Raw genomic sequence first — 26499 nt, forward strand, 5'->3', positions numbered from 1 at the left:
TCATGAGTATGGGGCATGGGGAGTATGTTTGGGCCGAGAGGACCTGATATTTAACAAATCAACTGGGACAAAATCTGGAGGGGGTGGGTGCCTGAACACTCGCGGGTCCACCATGCCAACCCCTGGACCGCGTGGTCCAGTTGCAGGGGCAAGCCCAGCCCTCCTGCTCCACTGAACACGCTTAACTCCCAAAGACAGTGGAGGCCTCTGCTGCATGGCTGAAGGCTATTGCTAATGGGGAATTGATAATAGTAGTTATGGTTGGCCGTAAGACCAGCGTGGTCGGCTTCAGGTCCTGTGGGAGAATGGACATGTGTTCAGTGAGAGAGATGGCTCAGTCTGTATGGCATTAACAACTCACGTTTGACTGGTCATCTGTGTGGGGGCAGGTGGATCCTTGGCTCTGTGGCTTCGCGACCTCTACAGTGGAGACTAATCTGTCCTTGGCCACCCCGACAACCTCCACCTCTTCCTGTTCCTCAGAGGGGGTGAGGACTCTGTGATGTGCGGCATCTTGCCACCCGTCTGGACCCTCTTCCGTCAGTTGTGGGCCAGCCTCTAGATCGTGTCCCGCACCTCCTCAGGCCGCCCTCGGGCGCCCACCATCATTGATCCTCCTCCCCTTACACTTCAAAAGCCCTACCTCGGTCAGCAGTACGTCCCCCATTCCCCCCCAGCTCCCCGAAGAACCCCTGCCCCCATCCCCCCACTGCGCTTCCATGAACTAGCCCGCCCAGCTAGCCTGGTAGCCCCCTCCCATGGTTCCTAACATCCTACCTCCCACTGATTCACCTCCGCCCAGTCCCCGCTCAAATATCTTATTAGTGCAAACAAACAACCTCACCTCAAGCCCAATCAAAGAGATCAACATCCCCCCCCCCCCCATCTTCCAGCAGAGAACCCCACCATCTCCTCCATCTTCTGGATTGCCTGACCCAGGGCCGCCAGCTATATCTCCACGCAGTCGACCACAGCCTTAAATCGAATCCACCGCCCGGGATAGGTCTTCCAGACTCTCTTTGCGTTGCTGGGAGAACTGCTCATTCAGGAAGCCCACCAGCTGCTCTGTTGACCACTGAACTGGCAAGGCTGCTCCCTTCCCCTCTGCCATCTCCACATGAATCGCAGGTACCACGCCAACTCTTACAGCCCGATTCCCTCTTTTGTGACTGCTTCTGACCCTCAGCTCCATACACCAATCCATTCCACTCACTCACCTGCACCTTTTTTGCCTCCTCACATCCACCCATTAACCGGGGAAAAGGTCTGAAAAAACTGCCACGAGCAGGAACTCAAAATGTGCAACCACACACACCATGGCCGCCACCTCCTCCAGTATTTTATATCCCCTTCCCAACCTTCTGTTCCTCTATGCCAAACAAACATGCTTCCCTTTGCCACACCACTGGCAGCAGAGCGTTCTTGAGGCCGCATGCGTCATGCTATATAAATCTTTCGGATTCCCTCCCTTTTGAAAACTTCCTCAAAACCCATAATTCTGGAGGTTTTTGGTTACCTTCCTGCTTCCCATTCCCTGGTCTGTTTTCCTATGCACATACCTGTGAAGCATGTTGGGACTGTTTTACATTCGGTGTTATACAACATTTGCTGATAATGCCAAGCTGTGTAGATAGGTGTCCAGTAGAAGAGAGACTGATGGACTGATTTAATGAGAATTGGATCAACTCAATAAACTTAGACTAATGAATTGGCAGCAGTTCTTAACATATGTGTATGCTTTCAGTTTCCGTGCAGTGTGTGGCTGGTGACATCAGTATAATGATTATATGATTACCCCAGACTTCACAAAAATAATTTTGGTTGGGGTTCTTAATTGTGAAAATATACAGTTTTGTAAACAATTTCATAAGAAAGTAAGATAGAACATGATTCTGACATTTATAATGTTAATAGAAGTGTGACATTTAAATATAAGCAGGCTATCAACAAATTCCACTGGGGCTACATTTTTGAGAGAGAAAATAATGAACATGGTTGTGTAACCAGAAACAAATGTATTATCATATTTTATTAAAAACGGTGTACAATCATCAAAACGTACTCTCTAACCATTCTCACATGGGATTAAAATGATTCTGATTTAGTTCATGTCTGTTTCAAGAAAGTGTGTGCAGGTTCAGTGTCTCGGCTATCCGAACATTAACGTTGTCTGAAAAACGGATATTTTTTTAAACTACTCTGCGTGAATTTGAATGATCATAAAATGAGAAAAATAACTTAACGGCTTCCTAGGCTAGGTGCTGCATTGAGTGTTGGTGCGTCGACTAGTTATCAGCTTCATAAATCTGTCTTTCCCTACTTGGTCGGAACCAAAGCGCTCAACCTGAAAACTGGTATGAACCGAAATCCGGTATGGATTCAGTTCCAAGGTGGCCGGTTTTGAGATTCTATATCTGTACCATATTTCCGCTTATTAACTTCAAATAATACTTAAAATTATAAGTAATTTTTATATTCAATAGCCCCTTCAACTGGCCTAACATGCTTTATCTGTACCTTAACTCTATTTTCCTACTTTATAGACGTCTACAGCAGAGGAGGCCATTTGGCCTATCATTTTCACGCCGGTCAACAAAGATCTGACTACACTACTCCCATTTTCCAGCACTTGACTCATAGTCTTGGAGGCTATGTCAGTATAAAAGTGAATAAAAACTTCTTGTATGTTATGAGAGTTTCTCACTCAACCAGCCTTAAGTTCTGTAATAAGGACATTGGAGTCCTTCTGATTGGTGCGTTACTGGCTGACCTAATATACACTGGGTAATCCTTTGACAGCACATTCAAACCCACAAACTCCACCACCTCGAAGAAGGACAGCATCAGCTGTATGGAAATACTATCACCTGCAAGTTCCCCTCCAAGCTATACACCGTTCTGACGTGGAATACATCACCATTTCTTCACCGTCTTTGGATCTAATCCTGGAATTCCCTCCCCGACAGCACCATGGGTGTACTCAAACCAGGTGGATGGCAATAGTTCAAGAAGGAGGCTCATCATCACATAATCAAGGACATTTGGGAATGGCAACAAACACTGGCCTAGCTAGCAAAGCCCACATCTTGTGAAAGAACAAAACGTTTTCATAGAAATTATGAAGTTTTTAATATATTGCTAGTTAATATCCTATGGGATTACACACAGGCATTTCAGATCAATGAAGTGATTTACATAAAGGAGGATTTTTAGAGGACAGACAGATAACTGTATTAAAATTGGGGAGGAGTGAGAAGAGGAGACTAAGAGGGAGGGAAGTAAAGGAAGATCGAAGCGCGGTTGCCGTCCTCCCCGCGGGCGCCCCGCAAGACATGGAGGATTGATCTTGCGGGGCGACGGAGGAAGAAAGTGCGTCTTTTAGAGACGCCGGCCTGCCAATCAGTGGGCACCGATCGCGGGCCAGACCCCTACTGAGCACCCCCCTGGTGCTCGATTCTCCCCCCCCCCCCCCCCCCCCCCCCCCACCACAGGCCGCACACGCAGCGTTCGCGCGCTGTTCACGCCGGCAGCGACCATGTGTGGTTGGCGCCGGCGTGAACCCGTCGGATTGGGCAGGCCGCTCGGCCCATCCGAGCCGGAGAATCGGCGCTCGCCTGTTAGAAACGACGAGCGGCGATTCTCCGAGCGGCCTGTCGTGAAACGTGGCACGCCGTTTTTTGGGGGGGGGGGGGCGAGAGAATCGCGTGCGGGTGCCAGAGCGGCATGGTGGGAATCGCCCGGCACTCCCGCGATTCTCCCACCCGGCATAGGGGTCGGAGAATCGCACCCACTATTCTCGACACCCTATGCTGCTCTTGCTCATGTATTTGCTTTGTTTGGCCCCTTGTTCCACACTGTAACCAATCACCGTTTGACGACGTACCATTTGGCAATGTTCTCTGTTGATTATTCTTTTGTCTACTATATACGTACTGTGTACATTCCCTCGGCTGCAGAAAAATACTTTTCGCTGTACTTCGATACATGTGACAATAAATCAAATCAAATCAAATCAAATTGGAAAAAATTACAATTTGAGAAGCAGAAAAATAATGTTGGTGGGACTTCAGAATTTCTATGCAATACATGATGAATAAACTTCACCATTCACATTAGAGTGCAGTTAACATGACAAGTTTACTAGCAGCAAGAATGTTGTCAACTGACAGACTTGTAAATAAATTGGGACTGTTGATATAGCTGTACAAAGGTAGTGTCCACTACACTTTATTTCCATTATATTATCTCAGCATGTTTGGGAGATAAGACAACAGATAAGATTCCACTTCAGCATTTTCCTCTGCTAAATAAAAACTGATCTTAAAAAGGAATTCACAATATTGTTTCTTGAAAGAGATCAGATAGCTTCTATAGTAAATACAGTCTTGCAGTGGTTTCTAGCAGGATTACACAGGAACCTGCAGGATTCAAACCCAAAATTCTTCCCCCTCCAGTCAAGTCTATGACAATACCACCTTCTGTTAAAGTTCTCTCCAGGAATAAGCAATGTTTATATTACAAAAATACTTAATACCTACTGAATTACAAAGTGTTGCTGTGTTTCTTTGTGAATGCCTTCAAATTCTAGTTCAAATAATTGACACTGACAAGGCAAAAGTTCAAATAGATGTTGTTAACAGAAAAATTCCACAGCAACACCTCACAAAAAGCTTTCTTGCATACACTGTAACTCAATGCTACTCTAACAGTTAATTCTATTCACAATGATCTGTAGTAAGAACATAAAATTGTCTTGCTAGCCAGGGACCTCAAATAGTCTTTGACATTCTCGAGGGCCTTCACAAGCCCTTCTAAAGATGAGCATTGTTTGACGGCTAGCATAATGCCTTTGTGAGTGACTTTGCTTTGGTTTGAAACTCAACACCGGGATTAACAGGTTTCAACCCAGTTCTGGTGCTCAGTTTCAGTTCCAACATCGGTATTTGGTCTGAGTGTGGAAAAGTACCTACATCACAGGTATTCAGAGTGTAGGAATTAACTCCTCAAAGCTCAAATGACAGCTTTATCCATCAACAATGAGCAACATTCTCGAAATGTAAGATTTTTTAAATCGCCTAAACTCCTACCAACAAATGGCATGAAAAATCAGTAATTTCAGCATTTTTTCAGAAACATTTAACTTTTCAAATTTAATATTTAGATAAAACTATCCGCACACAAATTGTGGAACATCGCCAATATATTAAAACTTTAAAAAACAAACACCAAATGACATCAACTTCCTTTTGAAAACAAAGTATTAGCATTGTTAATAGAAATAGGAAACATATAGTAGTGGGAAAGTGAAGCACATCTAAGTCCACAAAAATGAAAAAAACATTGTATGATCCTCTTAAAATTTACTGCTGCATACCAAGGCTTTCATCCCACATTTTAGCAGAAACTACATTTTAGATCCTTTAATTACTAGACCCAAACTACAGTAAGGCTTTCTGTATTTTGGAATACAGAATACAAACCAGTTTCATTCATATATAGACAATGTTTCAAAGCATTTTTATCCTTTTCTAACTTTCCATGAATGTCTACACTGTCCCATCTGGAACAATTTAAAAAAAAATTTCAAAACTATTCACAGTAATGCTTACAGAAGTAAATATACAAAATAGCCTTATGCCACTGGCCACATTTCCTTTTAAAGGATGGACTGTAAAATTAATTGCTAAGTTAAAATCTCTTGGTCTCGATATACTTTGGTCTTGACATGCAGTATCTATACAAGGCTTTTCTTTTCCACTCTTCTGAGCTCAGTCCCTTGACAAGGGAAACCCTTAAAATATGCTTTCATCACCCATGAAACAACTATTCCAACAGCCCGTTTGCTCCCGTACATGCTACATAGACTCCAATTTGTCAATAACTCCGCTACCTTTTCCCAAATTAAGTTCTGCTCACCCATTACTCCAGTCTTCAATGACTAACATTTGCTACCCATCCCTTTAATGCCTCATCTTTAATCCCTCCATAGCTTCACCTCATCCTAACTCCACATCCTCGATTACATCTTGATCCCTCGGATTTCAAGATTTTTACAATACTGGCTTCTTGCACATCGTTTCTCTTATCCTTTCACTTCACCTTGCAATTATTGGGCGCACCTGTCTGGAATTTCTATCTTACACCACTCTACCTCTTCAGCTCTCTTTCCTCTTTTAAAAAACGCCTCCAAGCTTTTGATCACATTTATTAATCTTTCTTTTTCAGACTTTTATTTCCATTTGGCCTCGATCATGAGACTTCTTTTACATTTATGGTTCTGGATAAATGTTGGGCAATATGCAGCTGTACTTGCCTTGATAATTTTGTAGACTGACAAGTGAAAATAATGGAATGTGTGCAATGTTAAAATGGTTACACGTTCAAAACTTCGCCATGCAGTCTTTAAATGCGGCATTGAATTTCTTCCCCTTAAACTTTAAAAAATACTGTTTCAGACAAGTTTCAAATTACATTAGACTTTCAATTGCAAGAGAAATGTACCTCACTATGCATAAGTTTTTTTTTTAAAACGTGTTTTTTAATGCACTGTCTATTGATATTATTGCTACAATTCAATTTAAATACATACAATTTTTATGAAATTATGTCTGTGGTGACTAAAGTGCAAAGAAAATGAAGTTGCATTTTCAGTACAGAATCTACGAAGTCCACACAACTTAAAGTCAATGTATTTTGACCTTAGTTGCCAAAGAATGGCAAAATATCAATTTACCAGATCTCATGAAATGTGCTACATGAAACTATATCAAGGGAATAAACCAATCAAACCAGAAGTTTCATATTTCATAAAAGTTTGCCGCCCAGTGTTTCCGCGTGGTCCAACATTATCATGTGTAAATAAGTTGAGTTGCAACTGACCCAGAACACCAGTATTGGCTACAAGTCATGGGTTCACAATGATTGATATAGTGTCAATTTCTCAAAATAATTTCACTCACCTCTATCATTCAAAGTTCGAAAGAGTCTTGAAGATCCTTTCCATACTGGAGGAGTTTCTGCAAGCATGTTGTCCAATTCCTGCAACACCAAGTATTTTAAGTGAGAAAAAAGCCATCTCAATATATTTTTACCTTTTTTTGGGAAAATATTTTAATTGGAATTTTCGCATTTAAAATCAAAACTTTGCAAAGCGACATAAAAACAGTACTAATAGCTAAAATGATAACAAACCAACATAAGTATCACAAGCTGCCAGCTCGTCTGTGACAGTAGTCCCAGTACTATCATTTCCTACATTGTTTACATTAATATGTACCTATAGTTGTTGCAGATGGGGGTCTCTGTGGACATCTCGCAAGCTTGAAATGGCACCTGAACTAGTTCCATGTCCTTAGTGTGGCCACTACCACCGGGCTCCTGGAGGGTTGTGTGGAGGGGCCAGGAGTGGTGCAATGGCCAGCGCTCAGAGGGGCGAGCCCGTGCAGGAGGTATCCTCCATTCTGACCCAGTCCGCCTGCAGTTCCCTTAGCCACCCCTCACTCTCTCTGTGTTTGCCGCTCTGTGACAGAATAGTGGGTTCGGTAGGACCGGGCCTCCCATGTGTCGACTCGCTGCAAGATTGCGTATCCTAGGGACTTTACCTCCTAAGACGGCCATGATTAACTGGTCGACCATGGTGAAGGTCAGGAGTGATCTGAATATGAAGAGGAACCTAGGCAGCATGATCATTTTGACCGCCTGTACCCTTCCCGCTAGCGAAAGCAGGAGTGAGTCTCATCTTTTCAGGTCCCTCTTCACCTCCTCTACCAGGCTGGAGAGGTTCCATTTGTTGGGCCCCATCCAGATATGGCCACTTGAATCCCCAGGTACCTGAACTTGGTTTGGGTAATTTCAAACAGGAGATCTTCCAGCCCCGTTTCTCCCTCTCAAGGGTTCACTGGGAAGATTTTGCTCTTTCCCTGGTTGGGTTTGTAAGCTGAGAAGGCACCAAATTCCCTAAGGAGTCCGGTTATCTTTCCCATCCTAGAGGGTTGGACACAGAGGAGCAAGTCATCTGCTGAGAGCGAGACTCTATGCTCTCTGCCCCCTCTCCAAATGCCCGCCCACCACTCCATCATTCTAAGGGCGATGGCCAGTGGTTCCATTGGCAGTGCGAACAGGAGAGGGGATAACGGGCACCCATGCCTCGTTCCCCTGTGCAGTCGAAAGTATTCAAATCTGATGCCGTTCATCCATATGCTCGGCATAGTAGCGCTGTGCAGGAGCTTCACTCATGTGGAGAACCCTGCTCCAAAGCCAAACCATTCAAATACCTCCATGAGGTTTCTCCATTCTACTTTGTGGACAGCAAATCAAATTCCATCTGCAGCTTTTTCCTCTCCATAAGCAGTTTCACGATTGGGACCCTGGAGTACTGCCGATCCACCTCCAGTATGGAGTCAATAAGCCCCTGCTTGGCTGCCCTTTTTTTCTTGTCCCCAATAATAATAATCTTTATTATCACAAATAGGCTTATATTAACACTGCAGTTAAGTTACTGTAAAAATACCCTAGTCGCCACACTACGGCGCCTGTTCAGGTACACTGAAGGAAAATTCAGAATGTCCAAATTACCTAACTGCACGTCATCGATGTACCGCAAAAATAGTCATGGGAGGGTGCCTGAATAGGACTGGAGCAAGGAATGCTCCACATAGTCCATAAAATATCAAGCATAATTAGGGTTTATTTCAGTACTCACAGCTACAACTTTTATTTGGAAGAAGTGAGACACGTTTAAGGAGAAATTGTTAAGAGAGAACAGGTTCAGCCAGACAATGGTGATGGATGGAGGCTGTTTGGCCTGCATTCAAGTGAGAGGCATAGATCCCTCAGAACATCCTTGTGGGAGATGGAGGGGCAAAAAATCTTGAAAAATATTTTTATATACCCAGTAAGAAAATTGCTGCTTCTAAATAGCATGTTGTAAACTTTTAGATATACTTTCTCCTTTCTTATCTTCTGAAAAATTAAATATGATTTCAGTCACGATATATTTTAAACAAGGAGGCTTTATGACACAGTAGTAGCATCCCACCTCTGGCCCAGAAGCTCTCGGTTCAAGTCCAACACCAGGACTTCTTGCTCATGGAAGGAGTGTTCACAACATGGTACAACAGGCTGATGATCAGCTCAAGAATCCTTCCATCACTTCCCCACTATTCCCCAAAGGTAAAAATGGTGTGTGTATGCTAAACAACACTTTAAACGCCTTGGAATCAAGTTTCGCTTTTGGCAGGTAAGGGGTGGAAACTTGGCAGTAGTGGATCACTCCACTACTGCAATGCATGCCACTCAAATTTTTCTCTCCATTATAGGAAGGAAAATCAGGCAGTGTGTATAATGAGCAACAAAGGGGCCTCACGGTAGCATGGTGGTTAGCATCAATGCTTCACAGCTCCAGGGTCCCAGGTTCGATTCCCGGCTGGGTCACTGTCTGTGTGGAGTCTGCACGTCCTCCCCGTGTGTGCGTGGGTTTCCCCCGGGTGCTCCGGTTTCCTCCCACAGTCCAAAGATGTGCAGGTTAGGTGGATTGGCCATGCTAAATTGCCCGTAGTGTAAGGTTAATGGGGGGGATTGTTGGTTTACGGGTATACGGGTTCCGTGGGTTTAAGTAGGGTGATCATTGCTCGGCACAACATCGAGGGCCGAAGGGCCTGTTCTGTGCTGTACTGTTCTATGTTCTATGTTCTAAATCTTCCACAACCAGTTTTCCACTCCCAACCAAACCCCCACTTTCTCAGGATCACTCACCTGTTTCGAGAGTGATTTCCGAGACTTAAAACCTGCAAAAAAAAAAAGTCGAGTTAATTTATTTCATTGTAGTGGAAATCAAGTTGGTATGCACAGTTAAAATTGAAAAATCAATGCTCATTAATATCTGAGCTGAAGGGCGCAATTCCGCGGCATCATCGCGCTTGGTTTGGTGTTAAGGCGAGACCCTCACTGGGCGTGATGCAGATTTGCATGTTTAAATGTGCCTCAGGGCTGTGTCTGGGAGATTTCACCAGGTTGCGGTCTCCCAGTACTGGTCGACACAAACATGGACCAGGCACCTTGGCACTACCAGTTGAGCAATTTACAGCACTTTGTTTTTATTTCAGATTTCCAGCTTCGGCAGTATTTTGCTTTTATCTCAGCTACCTTGTTCAGTGAGTAAAATTCCAGTTCCTCCAATAATTCATCACAGACCTTTGACACTCGGAATTAGCCTCGTGTTTTGGTAGTCAGAACTGGACAGAGCCCTCAAGGTATGGTCTACTTTAGTACTCAAAATTTTGATTATGAACACATTTTGCATTCCACTGCTTTTACAACACAAGTCAATCTTCAAATTACATTGTTGATTGTTGCTTTGCATTCCTTGAACAAGTTCAGCTTTGATCTACGAAGACTCAGACACTTTCAATTTAATTAGTAACTATTTCAACATCACTCACAGAATGTGAACTTCATAAGGCCATAAGACATAGGAGCAGAATTAGGCCACTCGACCTATCGAATCTGCTCCGGCATTCAATCATGGCTGATATTTTTCTCATACACATTCTCCTGCCTTCTCCCTATAACCCTTGATCCCCTTATTGATCAAAAACCTATCTATCTCTGTTTTAAAGACACTTAGTGATTTGGCCTCCACAGTCTTCTGTGCTGAAGAGTTCCACAGATTCCCACGCTCTGGCTGACGAAATTCCTTGTCATCTCTGTTTTAAAGGATCGTCCCTTTAGTCTGAAATTGTGTCCTTTGCCTCTAGTTTTTCCTACAAGTGGAAACATTCTCTCCACGTCCACTCTATCCAGGCCACGCAGTATCCTGTAAGTTTCCATGAGATCCTCCCTCATCCTTCTAAACTCCAACGAGTACAGATCCAGAGCCCTCAACCATTTCTCATACGACAAGCTCTTCATTCCAGGGATCATTCTTGTGAACCTCCTCTGAACTCTTTCCAAGGCCAGCACATCCTTCCTTAGATACAGGGCCCAAAACTGCTCACAATACTCCAAATGGGGTCTGACCAGAGCCTTATATAGCCTCAGAAGTACATCCCTGGTCGTGTATTCTAGACCTCTCGACATGAATGCTAACATTGCATTTGCCTTCCTAACTGCTGACTGAACCTGCACGTTAAAGTTAAGAGAATCATGAACAAGGACTCCCAAGTCCCATTGTGCTTCTGATTTCCTAAGCATCTTCCCATTTAGAAAATATGCCTCCATTTTACCTTCTAAAGTGCAAACCTCACACTTTTCCACATTGTATTCCAACTGCCACTTCTTTGCCCACTCTCCTAGCCTGTCCAAGTCCTTCTGAAGCCCTCCTGCTTCTTCAATACTACCTGCCCCTCTGCAGATCTTTGTATCATCTGCAAACTTAGCAACCGTGCCTTCAGTACCTTCCTGCAGATCATGAATGCAAATTTCATTAAACTTCCCATACATTTTCCTTTTTACCTGCAGTAGTTTACACTTGTCTGTATTAAATTTCATTTCTCATTACTCTGTTTCTTTACATATATTGGTTTGTAACTTTTGTGCTTCTTCCTCCAAATGAACTTCCTGCCCAAGCTGCCATCAGCAAATGTGATTAATGCCCAAATGGGATCAATTGCGATTGAGTTTCTTAATCCAAATTACTGACTTAATCAAAAATAGCAATAGTCCCAACAAGGCACCCTGTAGCAGTGTAGTCAGTACACCTATCCTATTGTTACTCCTCAGATAAGATCTGTGGTTTTCAATATTCTAGCCAATTTTTAATGGAACATTATTCATTCCCAAGATTCAAATATCAGCACTTTGTACAGAAAATTCTACCAGCGAAAACTTAATTTACCAATAACAAGTTGCATTTATATAGTGCCTTTAAAATAGTAAAAAAAAACAAGGTGCCTCACTAAAATGTTAAAAAAAATCAAATACTGAGCCATAGTGCTTCTCTGCTGGAATCGCGTCCACTGTTTATTAAATTTAAAGTACCCAATTCATTTTTTTTTCCAATTAAGAGACAATTTAGCATGGCCAATCCACTTACCTGTACATCTTTGGGGTGTGGGGCGAGATCCACACACGCACAGGGAGAATGAGCAAACTCCACACAGACAGTAACTGGGGACGGGATCGAACCCGGGTCCTCGTCATCATGAGGCAGTAGTGCTAATCAGTGCACCACCGTGCCGCCCCAATCCCGTCCACAGATGACCAAAAGCTTATTTAATTAGACTGGTTTTAAAGAATACCGTAAGGAAGGAAGAGGCAGAGCAGTTTTAATTTATGGCCGAGACACTTGAAAGTACAGATGTTAATGGTGGGCTGTAGGAAATCAAGGATGGACAAGAGGCCGCTATTGGAGGAGTGAGATCTCAAAAGATTTGCAGAACTGGAGGAGGCTACCGAGGGAGGGATAGCTAAGTCCATAGAATGATGTGATTAAGGTGTTACTGGACCAGGTGCTAGTGTAGGTCAGCAAGCACAAGGATGGTGTGCTCTTTCCTTGATAAGAATTAGAATAGAATAAAGGGCAACAGAGTTTTGGCTGAACTCAATTTTACATAGGATGGATGGTGGACAACCTGCCTGAAGAACACAGTCATTAAGCCTGAGATGTAACAAAGGCATGGTCAAAGGCTTCAGTAGTAGATGATCTGAGGCACAGGTGTAGTCAGTTAATGTTCCAGAGATGGAACTAAGTGATTTTGGTGAAGAAGTGGATATGCAGTGAGATCTCATCTCAGAATCAAATACGACACCAATTTGCTAAGTCTCAGGCAGCTGCTAAGGAGAGCAATAGAAGCAGTAACTGGAGGATCAAGTTTGTGTTAGGAACCAAAGGTTTTGCTCAGTCGGAGGCAATGTCTGCTCATCCAAAACAAGCAGTGTGACAAAGCAAAGATTTTGGGGAGGAAGGTGCTAAGAAACATCTGATCCATTCCACAACATTTATGGTTAATACATTTTTTTGGCAAATCCTGGACTCCAATATGAAATTATTTAACCCTTCAGGTCTACTCTAATTAGTTAGTTCTCGGTTTTCACCACTTCAATGTCCTCAAACAAAGGCCTTCAACACTATGATATTTAGCATGAGCTTAAACACCCTGGTCCTTTTGGAGTTACAAAATGGCAGGAATAGATATGCATTTTCCTGAATATATAGAACATCCTTTGCAGACTCAGGAACTAGCTGTTATGCAAATGCAAGTGATATTTTTTTCTGTAAGTCCTCAAACTATCAGCAGAAAATACATTTCACTTCTCTCAAGAAGCCCACCCATGCATTTCAAAGTGATTTTGTATGGAATTATACACCGTTATAAGGGGATCAGGGGTTATGGGGAGAAGGCAGGAGAATGGGGACGAGAAAAATATCAGTCATGATTGAATGGCGGAGCAGACTCAATGGGCCGAGTGGCCTAATTCTGCTTCTATGTCTGATGGTCACCATCTAGTTAGGTCTCTTCCCAGAATGGTGAGAAATATGATCACTGCAGCCACAAGGTGTCAGAAGTGAAATGGGAGCAGCAGATATATTTCTTGGGCCTTCTTTTGGCATGTGGAAGTGACACAGTTACATCTTAAAATCCATGTTGCTCTGGTATCCACTGATGTGTTTACTGAGGAAAAGACCCTGTAAAAGAGTCCCGATTAGGTTGGTATAGTGGCTAATGGGGGAAAAAAACAGCTTTTAACATAGCTCGCAATATATTGGGATAGAATTAATTTACTTGGAGATGGTTCATTAGTGAAAATATTACTCTCTCTGACCAGGATTCTGATCCTGAGAATCCACGTTTTAGCTTCCACCATATCAATTGTGGCTTGATGTTGTTAATCTGGATTTATACCTGTTCCTGAACCAAAGTGATTATTTTAGTGACACTGGAAGTTATACCAGTGAGGGTATTAAAAAGGGTACTTAAATACCAGTTGGAAATTTGGATACTCTAAATTGGTGGATAATGATCAACGCACAGAAGTGTTTTCCTAAGTTCCTACTTTCTTTGCAATGACATGAAAGTCGGTTTCATTGATGAATCTGTGTGGGGCCAGTTTTGTAAATGTGTCTATCAATGCAAAATTCTCAGTTTGATCTGACAGTGAAGAAGCATTTCTTAACTGGGCCATATACCAAACTGAGTGGAAAAGTGCACTTCAGAATTGTTACAGCCAGTGCTGACTTCCTGCAAATTAATTAAGCCCTCACTTCTACCCTATCCCCGTAACCCAATAACCTCTCCTAAACTTTTTGGTCACTAAGGGCAATTTAACATGGCCAATACACCTAACTTTGGACTGTGGGAGGAAACCGGAGCACCCGGAGGAAACCCACGCAGACATGGGGAGAACATGTAGACTCCGCACAGACAGTGACCCAGCAGGGAATCGAACCTGGGACCCTGACGCTGTGAAGCCACAGTGCTATCCACTTGTGCTACCGTGTGTGCGTGGGTATGTTAAGTGTAAAACACCCTTTGAAGAATCCAGAGAGAATGAAGGCAGCAAAGTGTCAGTCCTAAGAAAAGATCTGTAATTCAATATAAATGTCACAGTATAATTGATATTAAAGGTGCATTAATATTCAAGACAACTGGATACAAGATGAGAAATTACAGAATGAAGATACAAAATAAACATAACATTTTCTGGTGGTACAAAGGACTAATGCCAATAACAAAATAGATGGTGCACCCCAAAATATGTATTAAAGGAAATGTAAATGTTGAAAATGAAATCAATAGTCATATGCCAGAAATGCACAGCAGGTCAATCTCCATCTAGATGACCAAAGACAAGTTCAAGTTTCTGGTCAATTAAAGCAATAACAAAGGATTAACAACTAAAGTTTGTATATTCTTTCATAAAATAGGGTTGGGGAGGTCAAAAGACTGCAGAATGAAGTAAGTGTGATTAGGCATTCTACCCATGAAGGATGGCAACAGTATCCAATTTACATGGGGAGGTTAAACAAAAGAAGAATTAAAAACAGTCGAAAAAATATTGAGAGTTAAAGTTCTATAAAAGGACTCCTGCTTTACGTTATTGATGGTGATGATGCCCCCATATCTGTTGTCTCAATAATATTCTACTGAAGCACAGATAATATTTAATATTAATAGTCTTCATAAGACTAGACCACTCAAGCTTAACACCACCGAGGAAAATAAAACAGCTTGCTTGATTTGCACCCCATCCACCACCTCAACATTCAGTTTGTGCACCATTAAACGACTGCAGCGACCCATCAAGTCTGATTTGATAGCACCCTCCAAACCAGCAGGAAGGCAAGGGCTGCAGATGCATGGGAACACCATCACATGTAAGTTCCTCTTCAAGCCACACACAGGGTAACAGATTCTTGTTAACAGTGCAGAAGGCGGCATTCGGCTAATTGTCTCTACACTGGCACTATAAATAAGCATTTCAGTCAGTGCCAAACCTGACTTGGAACTATGTCACCATTCAATCACTGTTGTTGAGTCAAAAATCCTGCAACTCGTTCCTAACTGCACTATGGGTGTACCTTCACCACCTTTTCAAGGACAATTAGGGATGGGCATCCAATACTGGCCTGGCCAGTGATGCATACATCCTGTGATTCTTTTTTTTTTTAAATGTTCACATATAATGGTTTTGTCAAGGTGACATATATTACTGCTACAAAATGGAACATTTGCTGTTTCAGATGCAGTGACAGCATCAAATACTTACCAGTCAAGTATAACATGGGTTTGATAAAGAGTAAAGCTGCCTCTATTCTGCAACATGTGTTTCTCTTCTTCAGTGATCACTCGCTAACGAGCATGATTGTCCATCTAAGAAACTTTGTGTCACTGGTCATGTGTTCTGTGAGTCCTTGCGTGGCTGATTAGTCCGATCCTAGAGTTGCATTTCTGACACACTATTCCTTTCTCAGGCTCCTTTTCTGGGCCTCCTCTTGCCGTCGGTTGTTCTTGAAGAATTATATCCCTTCAAATAGGAGGTTCCTCCAAGTAGGTCTTTTCTGAGCAAGTCTCCCAGGCATTGATGTCTATATTGCGTTGCTTGAGGAAGCCTTCCGGGTGTCTTTGAAGCACTTCCTTTGTCCTCCTTTGTTTGGAGCCTTAATTGAGCTGGTCGAAGAAGATTGACTTTGGTAGTACTAAGCACGTGGCCGGCCCAGCTGAGTTAATTTTGGATGATCATGGCCTCCATGCTGGTGCTCTTGGATCCTTCAAGGACACTGACGTTAGTACGCCTGTCCTCCCAGCTGATGCAGAGAATCCGTCTCAGACAGCGTTGATGGTACCTCTCCAGGGCCTTGAGGTGGTCTCTATATGTAGTCCAGGTTTCTGAGCTGAATAGAAGAGTTGCGAGGACTACAGTCTTGTACACAAGGATCTTGGTATTAGCACGGATGTCATGGTCGTCGAAGACTCTCATTCTTAGGTGCCCGAAGGGGGTGATTGGACACAATGTCAGATCTCCACATTGATGTCAGATTTAGAGAAATTCCCCAGGTAGGGGAAATACTCCACGTTTAGGAGGGTTTCTCCATTGATCTTGATGCAGGGAGAAACCAGATCTTGCCCTGGGGTGGGTTTGTAAATGACTCAAGTCTTCTTGAAGTTGAGGCTGAGACCGATTCTTGGGTATGCTTCAGCGAAGGAGTCAAGCATGGCTTGGAGATTCTCTTCTGCGAGAGTGGAGATGGCATTGTCATCCGCATACTGAAGCTTGACGGACGATGTCAGTGTTGTTTTCTATTTGGATTTCAGCTGGTTGAGGTTGAAAGGTTTTCAGTCCATCCAGTAGACGATGTCCACTCCACTGGAAATCTTGTTCCTGAAAAGGTGAAGGATGGTGACAATGAAGATGGAGAAATAGGTGAGGGTAATGACACATCCCTGCTTGACTCGTCATGACCTTGAAGATTTCTGTCTTATTTCCATCATGAGGATTGTCGCCAACATCCTGTTGTGAAGGAGTCAGAGGATGTTGATGAATTTCTCTGACAGCCAGCCTTTGACAAAGTGTTCCACAGCACTTCCCGATTGACTGAGTCAAAAGCCTTGGTCAGATCGATCAAGACCATGTAGAGTGGTTGATGTTGCTCTTGGCATTTCTCTTGAAGTTGTTAAGCAATGAAAATCATGTCCATTATTCCATGGTTTGGTCAGAAGCCACACTTCCTTTCCAGAAGGATTTCTTCAGAGACTGGGAGAAAGAGGCTAGCGAGGAATCGGGACTTATCTTCCTGGCCATGGAGACAAGTGAAATTCCTTGGTAGTTCTCACAGTCCGCTTTGTCTCCTTTGCTGAAGATGGTGGCAATAGGACGGCATCCCTGAGGTCAGTAAAAACCTCTTCTCTGTCCCAAATTTATTTTCAGGGAGAGCTGCTGGAGCTGACGGGTGATGTCTTCTCCTCCAAGTTTGAAAATCTCAGCTGGAATCCCATCCACTCTTTTTATTTTAAAATATCCAATTCATTTTTCTTCCAATTAAGGATTCAGCTTGGCCAATTCACCTACGGTGCACATCTTTGGGTTATGGGAGTGAGACCTATGCAGACATGCGGAGAAATCGGACAGTGACCCGGAGCCGGGATCGAACACGGGTCTTCAGTGCAGTGAGGCAGCAGTGCTAACCACTGTGCCACCGTGCCGTCCCAATCCCATGCACTCCTGTGGTTTTTCCGTTCATGTGTTTAATGGTGGCTTTATCTTCATCCACGCTTGGTGGGAGTCCAAGATCATCTTTGAAGGGGAGTTGTAGGATTTCCGCGAACGCATCCTCATCTACAATTGCATCGTGGTTTCGGTGTTCTATGAAGTGTTCTCTCCATCGAAGGCTGATGTTTTCTTAGTCTCGCAAAAGGGTTCTGTCCTTACTCCGCACTGGTTTGTAGCCTAGGGTGTTGGGTGCATATATAGTCTTGGTGACACTGAAGAAGCCCCAGGTATCATGCTTGTCAGCAAGGATTTTCAACTCCTTAACCTTCAAGAATCAATGGCGGAATCATAGGAAAGGAAGGAGTTGGGAATTACAAATCCAATGAGGTTCTCCTGCTGACACTCATCAAATGCGCAGAGTACCAGCTTGTCATAAATAACGCAGTTCCCCCAAAAAGACAAGTTCAAGAATTCCTGGAGACATCCACGATCAAAGATGTCACGCATGATCAACTACACCATCGTTTGATCCAGAGATCAAAAGGATGCCCTCATCACTAAAGCAGACAACTGTTGGACAGACCAGAGGCTCATCCACTCCTAAAATGTCCAAAAATCTCCACCAGAGGCAGTGGAAGATGAAAAAACAACCAGAAAAAAGATCAATGTTGAGTGGCTTTAAGAGCCAAGTGCCATTGGTTCTCTGTTTCCCAATTCTTCTTTGTACCTCCACCTTTGCTATTTAATGAGGTCTCCTTTTTGCTTTGCTGGTGATGTCGCTTTGCCAGGCAGGAAAGCTTTCCTCTTCTTGTCAATGAAGCGAACCAATCTTGGTGTTTCCTGGTCTTGTAGTAATGGTGTCTTCACAGCTTGAGATGATGGCTGTCTTCAGCTCTTTCCCATTTTCCTCCACTCCATTAGAATGAACACTTTGGAGATTTTGTTGAAGTCATTTTTGGATGTTGGCTAGCATCCTTGGCTCTTGAAGCCGCTCAACGTGATCTTTCTTCTTGTTTTCTTGCGAAGAAAGCTGTGCCGAAACACATCCCTGTTCCTATTCCTAGCACAAAGTAACAAGATCAAATTCCACCACTAACATGCCAGTTCAAAGCTATGGACTTCCAGATCGCACAGCCCTGTCCCTTGCCGATCGCCACAGGTCGTGTGTGTGTGTGTCTGTGTGGGTGGTGTTGATTTCCTCCAGGTAGATGCCTGGTGAGGGACATCTTTCAACATGAGTATGCTGTTGCATGGCAGCAGACATATGGTCCTTGATAACAGGTAGGTCCTGTTCCAGTGGCAAGAGAACCTAGACGACTGGGGATCTTCCAACTGCTGCAGCCTTCACTCGCCATCGCAGCCATTGATATCATACTAGTATCTTCCACCTGATCTGCCATTAAGGACTTGTTTTGGATTGCACATTGACTGGTTCCTCTCCTCCGACCTTATACAGTCATGGGTGACCCTGCCAGGGGTTTGGCTCCCGACAGCATCACTCTGGATGAACAGAATGCTCAAGCCTCTCCATCACAACGAGGTGGCAACCTATAGAAGGTTCAACATGCTAAGTCCTCACCTAAAAGCAATTTCTACTATACTAGAGTAATAGATTACAAAATAAGAAAGCTAAAGAAAATAAAGTTTTCACTCAAAGAGACAAGAACCAGGAACCATTGGTAATCAATACTTGAAAAGATCCGATTAGTTCTTACATGAGGAATAAATTGACACGGATGGGAAATTTGCTTTAAAAAGACCCTATACTTGGAATCTCCCAATTTGGTGAACTTGTCAATGCTCTAATATAGGAAAGAAGAAATAAAGGTGGAGTTGAAAAACTGCTTAATATAAAACTGGATCATAAAAGATAGCTGGTCGAACTGTTGATATGCCACACAGGATGTTTTCCTAAATTTGTAACTTTTACTTATTTGGAGATTTTTGAGCTTATCTTCTGTAACAGTAGGACCAATTGTGTGTGAAATTGACTTTTTGCGGACAATAATTTATTTATTTTTTATAAACTTAAAGTACCCAATTCATTTATTTTTCAATTAAGGGGCAAGTTAGCATGGCTAATCCACCTACCTTCTACATCTTTGGGTTGTGGGGGCAAGACCTCCACAGACAAGGGAAGAATGTGCAAACTCCACACAGACAGTGACCCGGCGCCGTGAGGCAGCATTGCTAACCACTGCACCACCGTGCCGCCTTCAGTAATTTATTTTTGACCGCATTGTCTCTTTCTTTATAATGGGCTGAATGTCCCTCTTTCACGATATGCTGAGAATTAAAATTAAGCAGTTACTAATTAAAAGGATAGTAGGTAGGGGAATTAACAATTAATTTCTCAGCCACCCAAAGATTACAATTACTACCTTCTGACACATTACTCATTTTAAGAAGGCGGTCAGCTAATGCTAAATTGATACTTTTTTTTATCTTGAGAATTTGCTTCATTCTAACATTTTCAAGCAGAAAACAAATAATTTTGTGATCAATATGCGTATTATGCATGTAGCCATCTGGGATGGCCACTCACAACCAGGAACAGAGAAACTCGCAAAGCATAGCGGGTAAAATGGACAGAGCAGGATTCAGGCAGGCTCATAGCCTGAAATATATATTTGCAAGTGAGGAATCCAGATGGTATCGAAACTCCGACCAATTAGCATTTTGATGGACCGATTAGCATTTGATGGCCCATCTCCACCAAGACAAAGGACTGGTACTTGAGCGACCGGTACAGTCCACACATTTCGGCACCACTCCCTGTACTAGGGAAGCGTAAACAACAGGGTCAGTGGCCGCTTGGGACACAACCAGCCTCCACCCATTTATTGGTTCGACATCGAACATAGTGATCAGGGATCACCCAATTAATGGGGTCCAAAGGACCACCCAAAAGAGCCCGACAACCCCCAAGCATAAGAAGAGAGTCCACGATGTGTTCGTCCTCTTTTGGACCTGGCGCCTCGGCAACGTCCATCTGCAATCGCAGCACCACCAGAAGGAAGTCCAAGTTCAATGCCCGCTACCAGACGGATGAGCCTAGCTGAGCAGCAGTTACTTCTACAGACTCGATAGATCCAGAACCGAACAACGGCCACTGTTCCTCTGACCTAAGCCGGGTGCCTGCACTTAAGTACAGATTGTCTTAGTCGATAGGTGTAGTTAGCTAGTAGCGCATGTTGCATGATCAATTGTGTGTGTAAATAAAGTACCCTTGACCTTGAACTAACTAACTGCCGTTTGGCTCTTTGATCGCTAGCCGATTGAACCTTGTGGTGGTATAATTCAATACCTGGCGATTCTGAGCATTAGAATATAGATATCAAAAGAAAGGAGGGCAACCTCACTGACTGCCATAGTTACAACAGAGCCACAGAAAAAGCAACATGCATATGTTTTCATGGGTCAATAGTGTCAATATATGTAAAATGTCAGTGCATTACAAACCAATGTAGATTTAAAATTTCAAAAGTAATGCTTGACCAGTTTAATTACGACTATTACTGCTTACAATTTATTGACATTAATATTATATGTAGATTAATGAACTTGATTTTAAAAAAGCACTCCACAGCAGTGATAATTCTGAAAGTAGCTTTTCACTTGTGCTTGCCAAATTGTGACAAATTCAGAGAACAGTCGATTGCACTAAAACATGCATACTGGTATTTTAGGTTGCACAATACAAAGTATTAGAAATTAACCATATGGCACAATTGGTATGGCAAAATGGTGTTTTGTTAGCTATGGGCCAGATGGTAGCACATCAGGGCTTCAAGTCCCACTTCACAACTTCAGGGTAAATATTAAGACTGACAATCCAATATAGTAGTGGGGGAATGCTACATACGTCGAATGTGTTGACATTAAACAAGGCCCACTCTGCCCTCTGAGGTGGACGCAAACGATCCCATGGCACTATTTTTAAGAAGAGTAGCAGTGTTAGCCCCAGTACCGTGACCAATATTTTTCCTACTATCGACATCACACAAATAAAGGAGACTTGATGGTCATTATCCCATTGTTGTTTGAGGGAGCAAAACACCGTTTTCCAGCCTACTATTCAAAATCATTCAGAACATATCAATAGTTTCCTTTTCTGGGGAAAACCTTTACTTGGAGAGGTTTTATAACAACATGCATTTATTTTTTCTTATCTTTCCAACTTCCAACAAATTTCCTCCTCCCTCTCCCGAGGTTATTGATTCCTTGGGTATCATGGGTACCAGTTAGCTTGAGCATTTGTCCTTTGTTCATGTGTGACAGTAAGTATTGGTAGGTTGTTTGATTACGGAGAGCATTACAGCTTAATTATGTTCACATATGGGGGACAGTGATCAGGAGCCAAAACCATGGCCAGCTTTCCCTTATGTCACAAATGCATAAAATATTACAGATTTTAAGGACAACTGTTTAAAAGACACATTTCCATTTTCAAATTTTTACATCGAGTTGAAAAGCTTATTTCAAAATGGAAGCGTGGGCAGACAACATGGCCCGCCCACTGTTTATTCAAAGCTTGTCAGATTTGTATTTCTAGAGCTGGGCATGAAGTGTCATTAAAAAATGCAAAATATTCCTCCATGGATGTCCATCTTTTACTTCTCACAGAACAGGAGGCAGGAAGGGACTTCAAAAGGACCTCAACATAACTACTTTTGGGGCAGCACGGTGGAGCAGTGGTTAGCACTGCTGTCTCACAGCGCTGAGGTCCCAGGTTCGATCCCGGCCCTGGGTCACTGTCCGTGTGGAGTTTGCACATTCTCCCCATGTCTGCATGGGTTTCACCCCCACAACCAAAAGATGTGCAGGGTAGGTGGATTGGACATGCTAAATTGCCCCTTAATTGGAAAATAAAATGAATTGGACACCCTAAATTTAAAAAAAAACATAACTACTTTTCCATGTGGAACAACGCTTAATCAAAATCAACATAGCAGTCATTTTGTTTTGGTTGTGATAAGACAGGCTGAGGACAGAGATTTTGGGTGCTGAACCCCAGAAAGTCCTCTGAGAAACAACATGAGAGATGTTTTTGGCCAAGGGATGACTATGGGGAAGGTATTAAGAAATCAATATCTATTCTACCAAAAGAATCCAGGCAATCGACAAATGCCATTATCACACAGATAGTGAAGAATAGGAAACATGGGATCGTAGCGGATCCTGTATCTCAATGCTCTCTCCCCATATCCCTTGACACCTTTCGAGTCTTGGAATCTAGTTCCTTCCAAAATATATTCAGTGACTTGGCCTTCACAACTTTTTGTGGTAAAGAATTCCTTAGGTTCACCACCCTCTGATTGAAGAAGTTTCTCCTCATCTCAGTCCTAAATGGCCCACCCCGTATCCTGAGACTGTGACCTCTTGTTCTAGATCATCCAGCCAGAGGAAACATTAACCCTGCATCCAGTCTGTCTAGCCATGTCAGACCTTTATACGTTTCAATGAGGTCTCCTCTGGTTCTTCTGAACTCCAGTTACAATAGTGACTTTTAAAGGGCCTCTTGCCAAATATATGAATAGGATGGGAATAGAGGGTTATGGCCCCTGGAAGGGTAGGGGTTTGAATTTTTAGTTCAGATGGGCAGCATGGTCGGTGCAGGCTTAGAGGGCCGAAGGGCCTGTTCCTGTGCTGTAATTTTCTTTGTTCTTTGTAACAATATAATTTCTTAAGTATGGAGACCAAAGCTGTACATGTGGTCTTACCAGCGCCTGTACAGCTGCAATAAGATATCGTTACTCTTGTCCTCAAGTTCTCTTGTAATGAAGGCCAACATACCATTTGCCTTAACTGTTTGCTACACCTGTATACTTGCTTTCAGTCCGTTTAGAGATCAACATTTCCCAATCTATCACCATTTAAATAATACTCTACCATTTGGTTTTTCCTACTAAAGTGTTAACTTCACACTTATCCATGTTATACTGCTTCTGTCATGTATTTGCCCATTCACTCAACTTGTCTGAATCACTTTGAAACATCTTAGCATCCTCCTCACCACTCACTTTCCCATCTAGTTTTCTGTTGTCAACAAAAAAACTTGGAGACATTATTTTTGGGTTCCTCAACCAAATTATGATCAAATCTTTCCCAAAACCTGATGAGTCCACCAAAAGAGGCAAAGATCCACTGGTTGACTGCAGAAACCATCACAATTGCTAAACTAAACCTCAAGTTTCAAAATCTTTACTTCATAAGGAACTCATATAATGTGCACGCAATAATATCTCAGAGACCAATTTCAAATCTCATCTTTCCGTATCTTTTTCCTTTATCTGTATTTTAGTTAATAACTTTATCACTTTTATCCAAGTAGTTCTCAGTTGTACATTTTTGTAATAAATTAACATTTATCTTGTTTTAAGATTTTAGCTTCTCTGCTGGGTTATTTTTTAAATTGAATCACTCAAATTAAAAAGAGGCTACGTATAGATGCAAAAGTCTGAGAACACTGCATTACAGAGTTAAAAACAACATTTTCTCCGCTGTTACCAGACTCCTGAATGGCGCTCTTATGGACTGAACTGTTCTCTCTACGCATCTTCTCTACTGTTGTAGCACTATACACTGTATGCTTCACCCGATGTCTACAAATTTACATTATGTATTTATCATACGTCCTATGTTTTTCATATATGGATCTGCCTGGGCCGTATGCAGAACACTATTTTTCATTGTACCTCGGTACACGTGACAATTAATCGAATCTAAAATCTAATCTAAGTATACAAACACAAATTCTTAGCTCACAGGTACTTTAAGGAAATACCTTTTATGTGGTCATGACACTTCTTTAATTACAGTGGAAGAGAGGCAAACCTTAGCAAACTAGCCAGATCTTCCTGTCTCTATTACTCTTTTTGATTGGCTACAGAAATGCAGTCATCTGGGAGTTGAACATTTTTCCTTTTACATGAATTCCTGTCACCATAATCACGACTTTCATTTAGAAAGCATCTAGTAAATTACCCCAAGGCATTTCACAGGAACATTACCAAATAAAATTGGACAGAGAGCAACAAACATTTTTTTAGGGCACTTAGTCAAAAAGTGGTAGGATGCGGTAGGTGCATCTTAAAGAGGGAGGAAAGGTAGACAAACAGAGAGAGAGAAAATTCAGAGTTTAAGATCTTGGCAGCTAAAAACAAGGCCACTAATGCCAGGATGATTAAAATAGAGATGTGCAAATGGACAGGGCCCAAGGTGATTAGAGAGAAGAAAAGAGCAAGGGTGTAGAAGAATTTGAAAACCAAGGTGTGCTTAATCAGGAGCTAATGTAGGTCAGAAAAGTACAGGGTAGTTTCAGGAATGAACTACTGAATATTCCAACCCAGAACGTTGGTGCACAAAGACATCTTTCTTTTCAAAATGTACTGGAAACACAGCTATTTTCAAAAATTGGAAAATTAAAATAAAGTTTAATTATTTACAACTCAATGTTCACTAATGATAGTTTAAACTATGTGGGGCAGCACGGTAGCATGGTGGTTAGCATAAATGCTTCACAGCTCCAGGGTCCCAGGTTCGATTCCCGGCTGGGTCACTGTCTGTGCGGAGTCTGCACGTCCTCCCCGTGTGTGCGTGGGTTTCCTCCGGGTGCTCCGGTTTCCTCCCACAGTCCAAAGATGTGCGGGTTAGGTGGATTGGCCATGCTAAATTGCCCGTAGTGTCCTAAAAAGTAAGGTTCGGGGGGGGGGGGTTGTTGGGTTACGGGTATAGGGTGGATACGTGGGTTTGAGTAGGGTGATCATTGCTCGGCACAACATCGAGGGCCAAAGGGCCTGTTCTGTGCTGTACTGTTCTATGTTCTATGTAAACGTTCAAGTTTTCCACATTGTCACATTATGTAACAATCTACTTTCTTTGCAGCAGAACATTTGTTGTGTAATCAATTATACAGCTTTGGGAGAACTTTAAAAATTACAGTTGACAATGCCAAAACTGAGAACATAACTTTCCCATACATACAGTGGCCGCCCAACGACATAACAATCTATGTAATGATGTCCAGTTTTACAGCAGACTCTGGAAACTGAATGAGATTTTCTAATTGGACTGGGCTACATAAATAAAAGTGACCTTCAAAAATTGAGTACTTATGAGTGTAATACAAGTGACCTGTAGGATTCAACATTTCTTGAGAACTCTAGTTTCTTAGAATCCCCACAGTGCAGGAGGCCATTTGACCCATCCATTCTACACTGGTCCCTGCTCCGACAGAGCACCCTACCTAGGCCCAATACCCCACCCCTATCCCTGTAACCCCACCTAATCTTAGGCAATATTAGCACAGCCAATCCACCTACCCTGCATATCTTTGGACCGTGGGAGGTAACCGAAGCACCCGGAGGAAACCCACGCAGACACGGGGAGACAGTGCAGTTACCCAAGACCAGAATTGAACCCGGGTCCCTGGCACTGTGAGGAAGCAGTGCTGAAATCTGTTGAAACTGTAAGCCCATAGAGAATAGTTTCAACTGACATAAGCAACTGAGAAAATGCCATGGAAACAGGTTGGATAATAGGGCAAGAAACCCTGAGACTTCTTAACAACTTAACTCTTTCTTTACCTATGCTTCATTTCTCTACTTGAGAAGACCGAATGTTAGCTTTCAAATGCAAAATGAATAAAGAACTTATAATTTGCATACGACTGTAACCTAACATGGGTGAAGTGTTTGAAACCTACAATTTTAAATGAAAGCACACACATTTTTTTCTGCCACTACCTATTCAAATCCAATGTTACAAAGGTTACAGGGTAAATCCTGTGATCCCTGTTATAAGTGGCAATATCAGTGGATTTTCCTCACATTCTGTTAACATGTGCAGAAA

At 42.6% G+C, this 26499-nt stretch overlaps 1 protein-coding gene across 4 annotated transcripts in view; it reads right to left on the reverse strand.

Moving 5' to 3' along the window:
* LOC119962883 (calcium uptake protein 3, mitochondrial-like) overlaps nt 1-26499 on the reverse strand; it is a 211743-nt gene that overhangs the window by 155566 nt on the left and 29678 nt on the right. For all 4 annotated transcript variants that reach the window (XM_038791113.1, XM_038791114.1, XM_038791115.1 and 1 more), the window contains exons 3-4: nt 9754-9785; nt 6960-7038 (exon numbers count right to left, since the gene is read on the reverse strand). In XM_038791113.1, the coding sequence (XP_038647041.1) occupies nt 6960-7038; nt 9754-9785 (111 nt within the window). The remainder of the gene's footprint in view (nt 1-6959; nt 7039-9753; nt 9786-26499) is intronic.

This window comes from Scyliorhinus canicula, chromosome 3 (genome assembly GCF_902713615.1).
Source record: "Scyliorhinus canicula chromosome 3, sScyCan1.1, whole genome shotgun sequence".
NCBI classification, from domain to species: domain Eukaryota; kingdom Metazoa; phylum Chordata; class Chondrichthyes; order Carcharhiniformes; family Scyliorhinidae; genus Scyliorhinus; species Scyliorhinus canicula.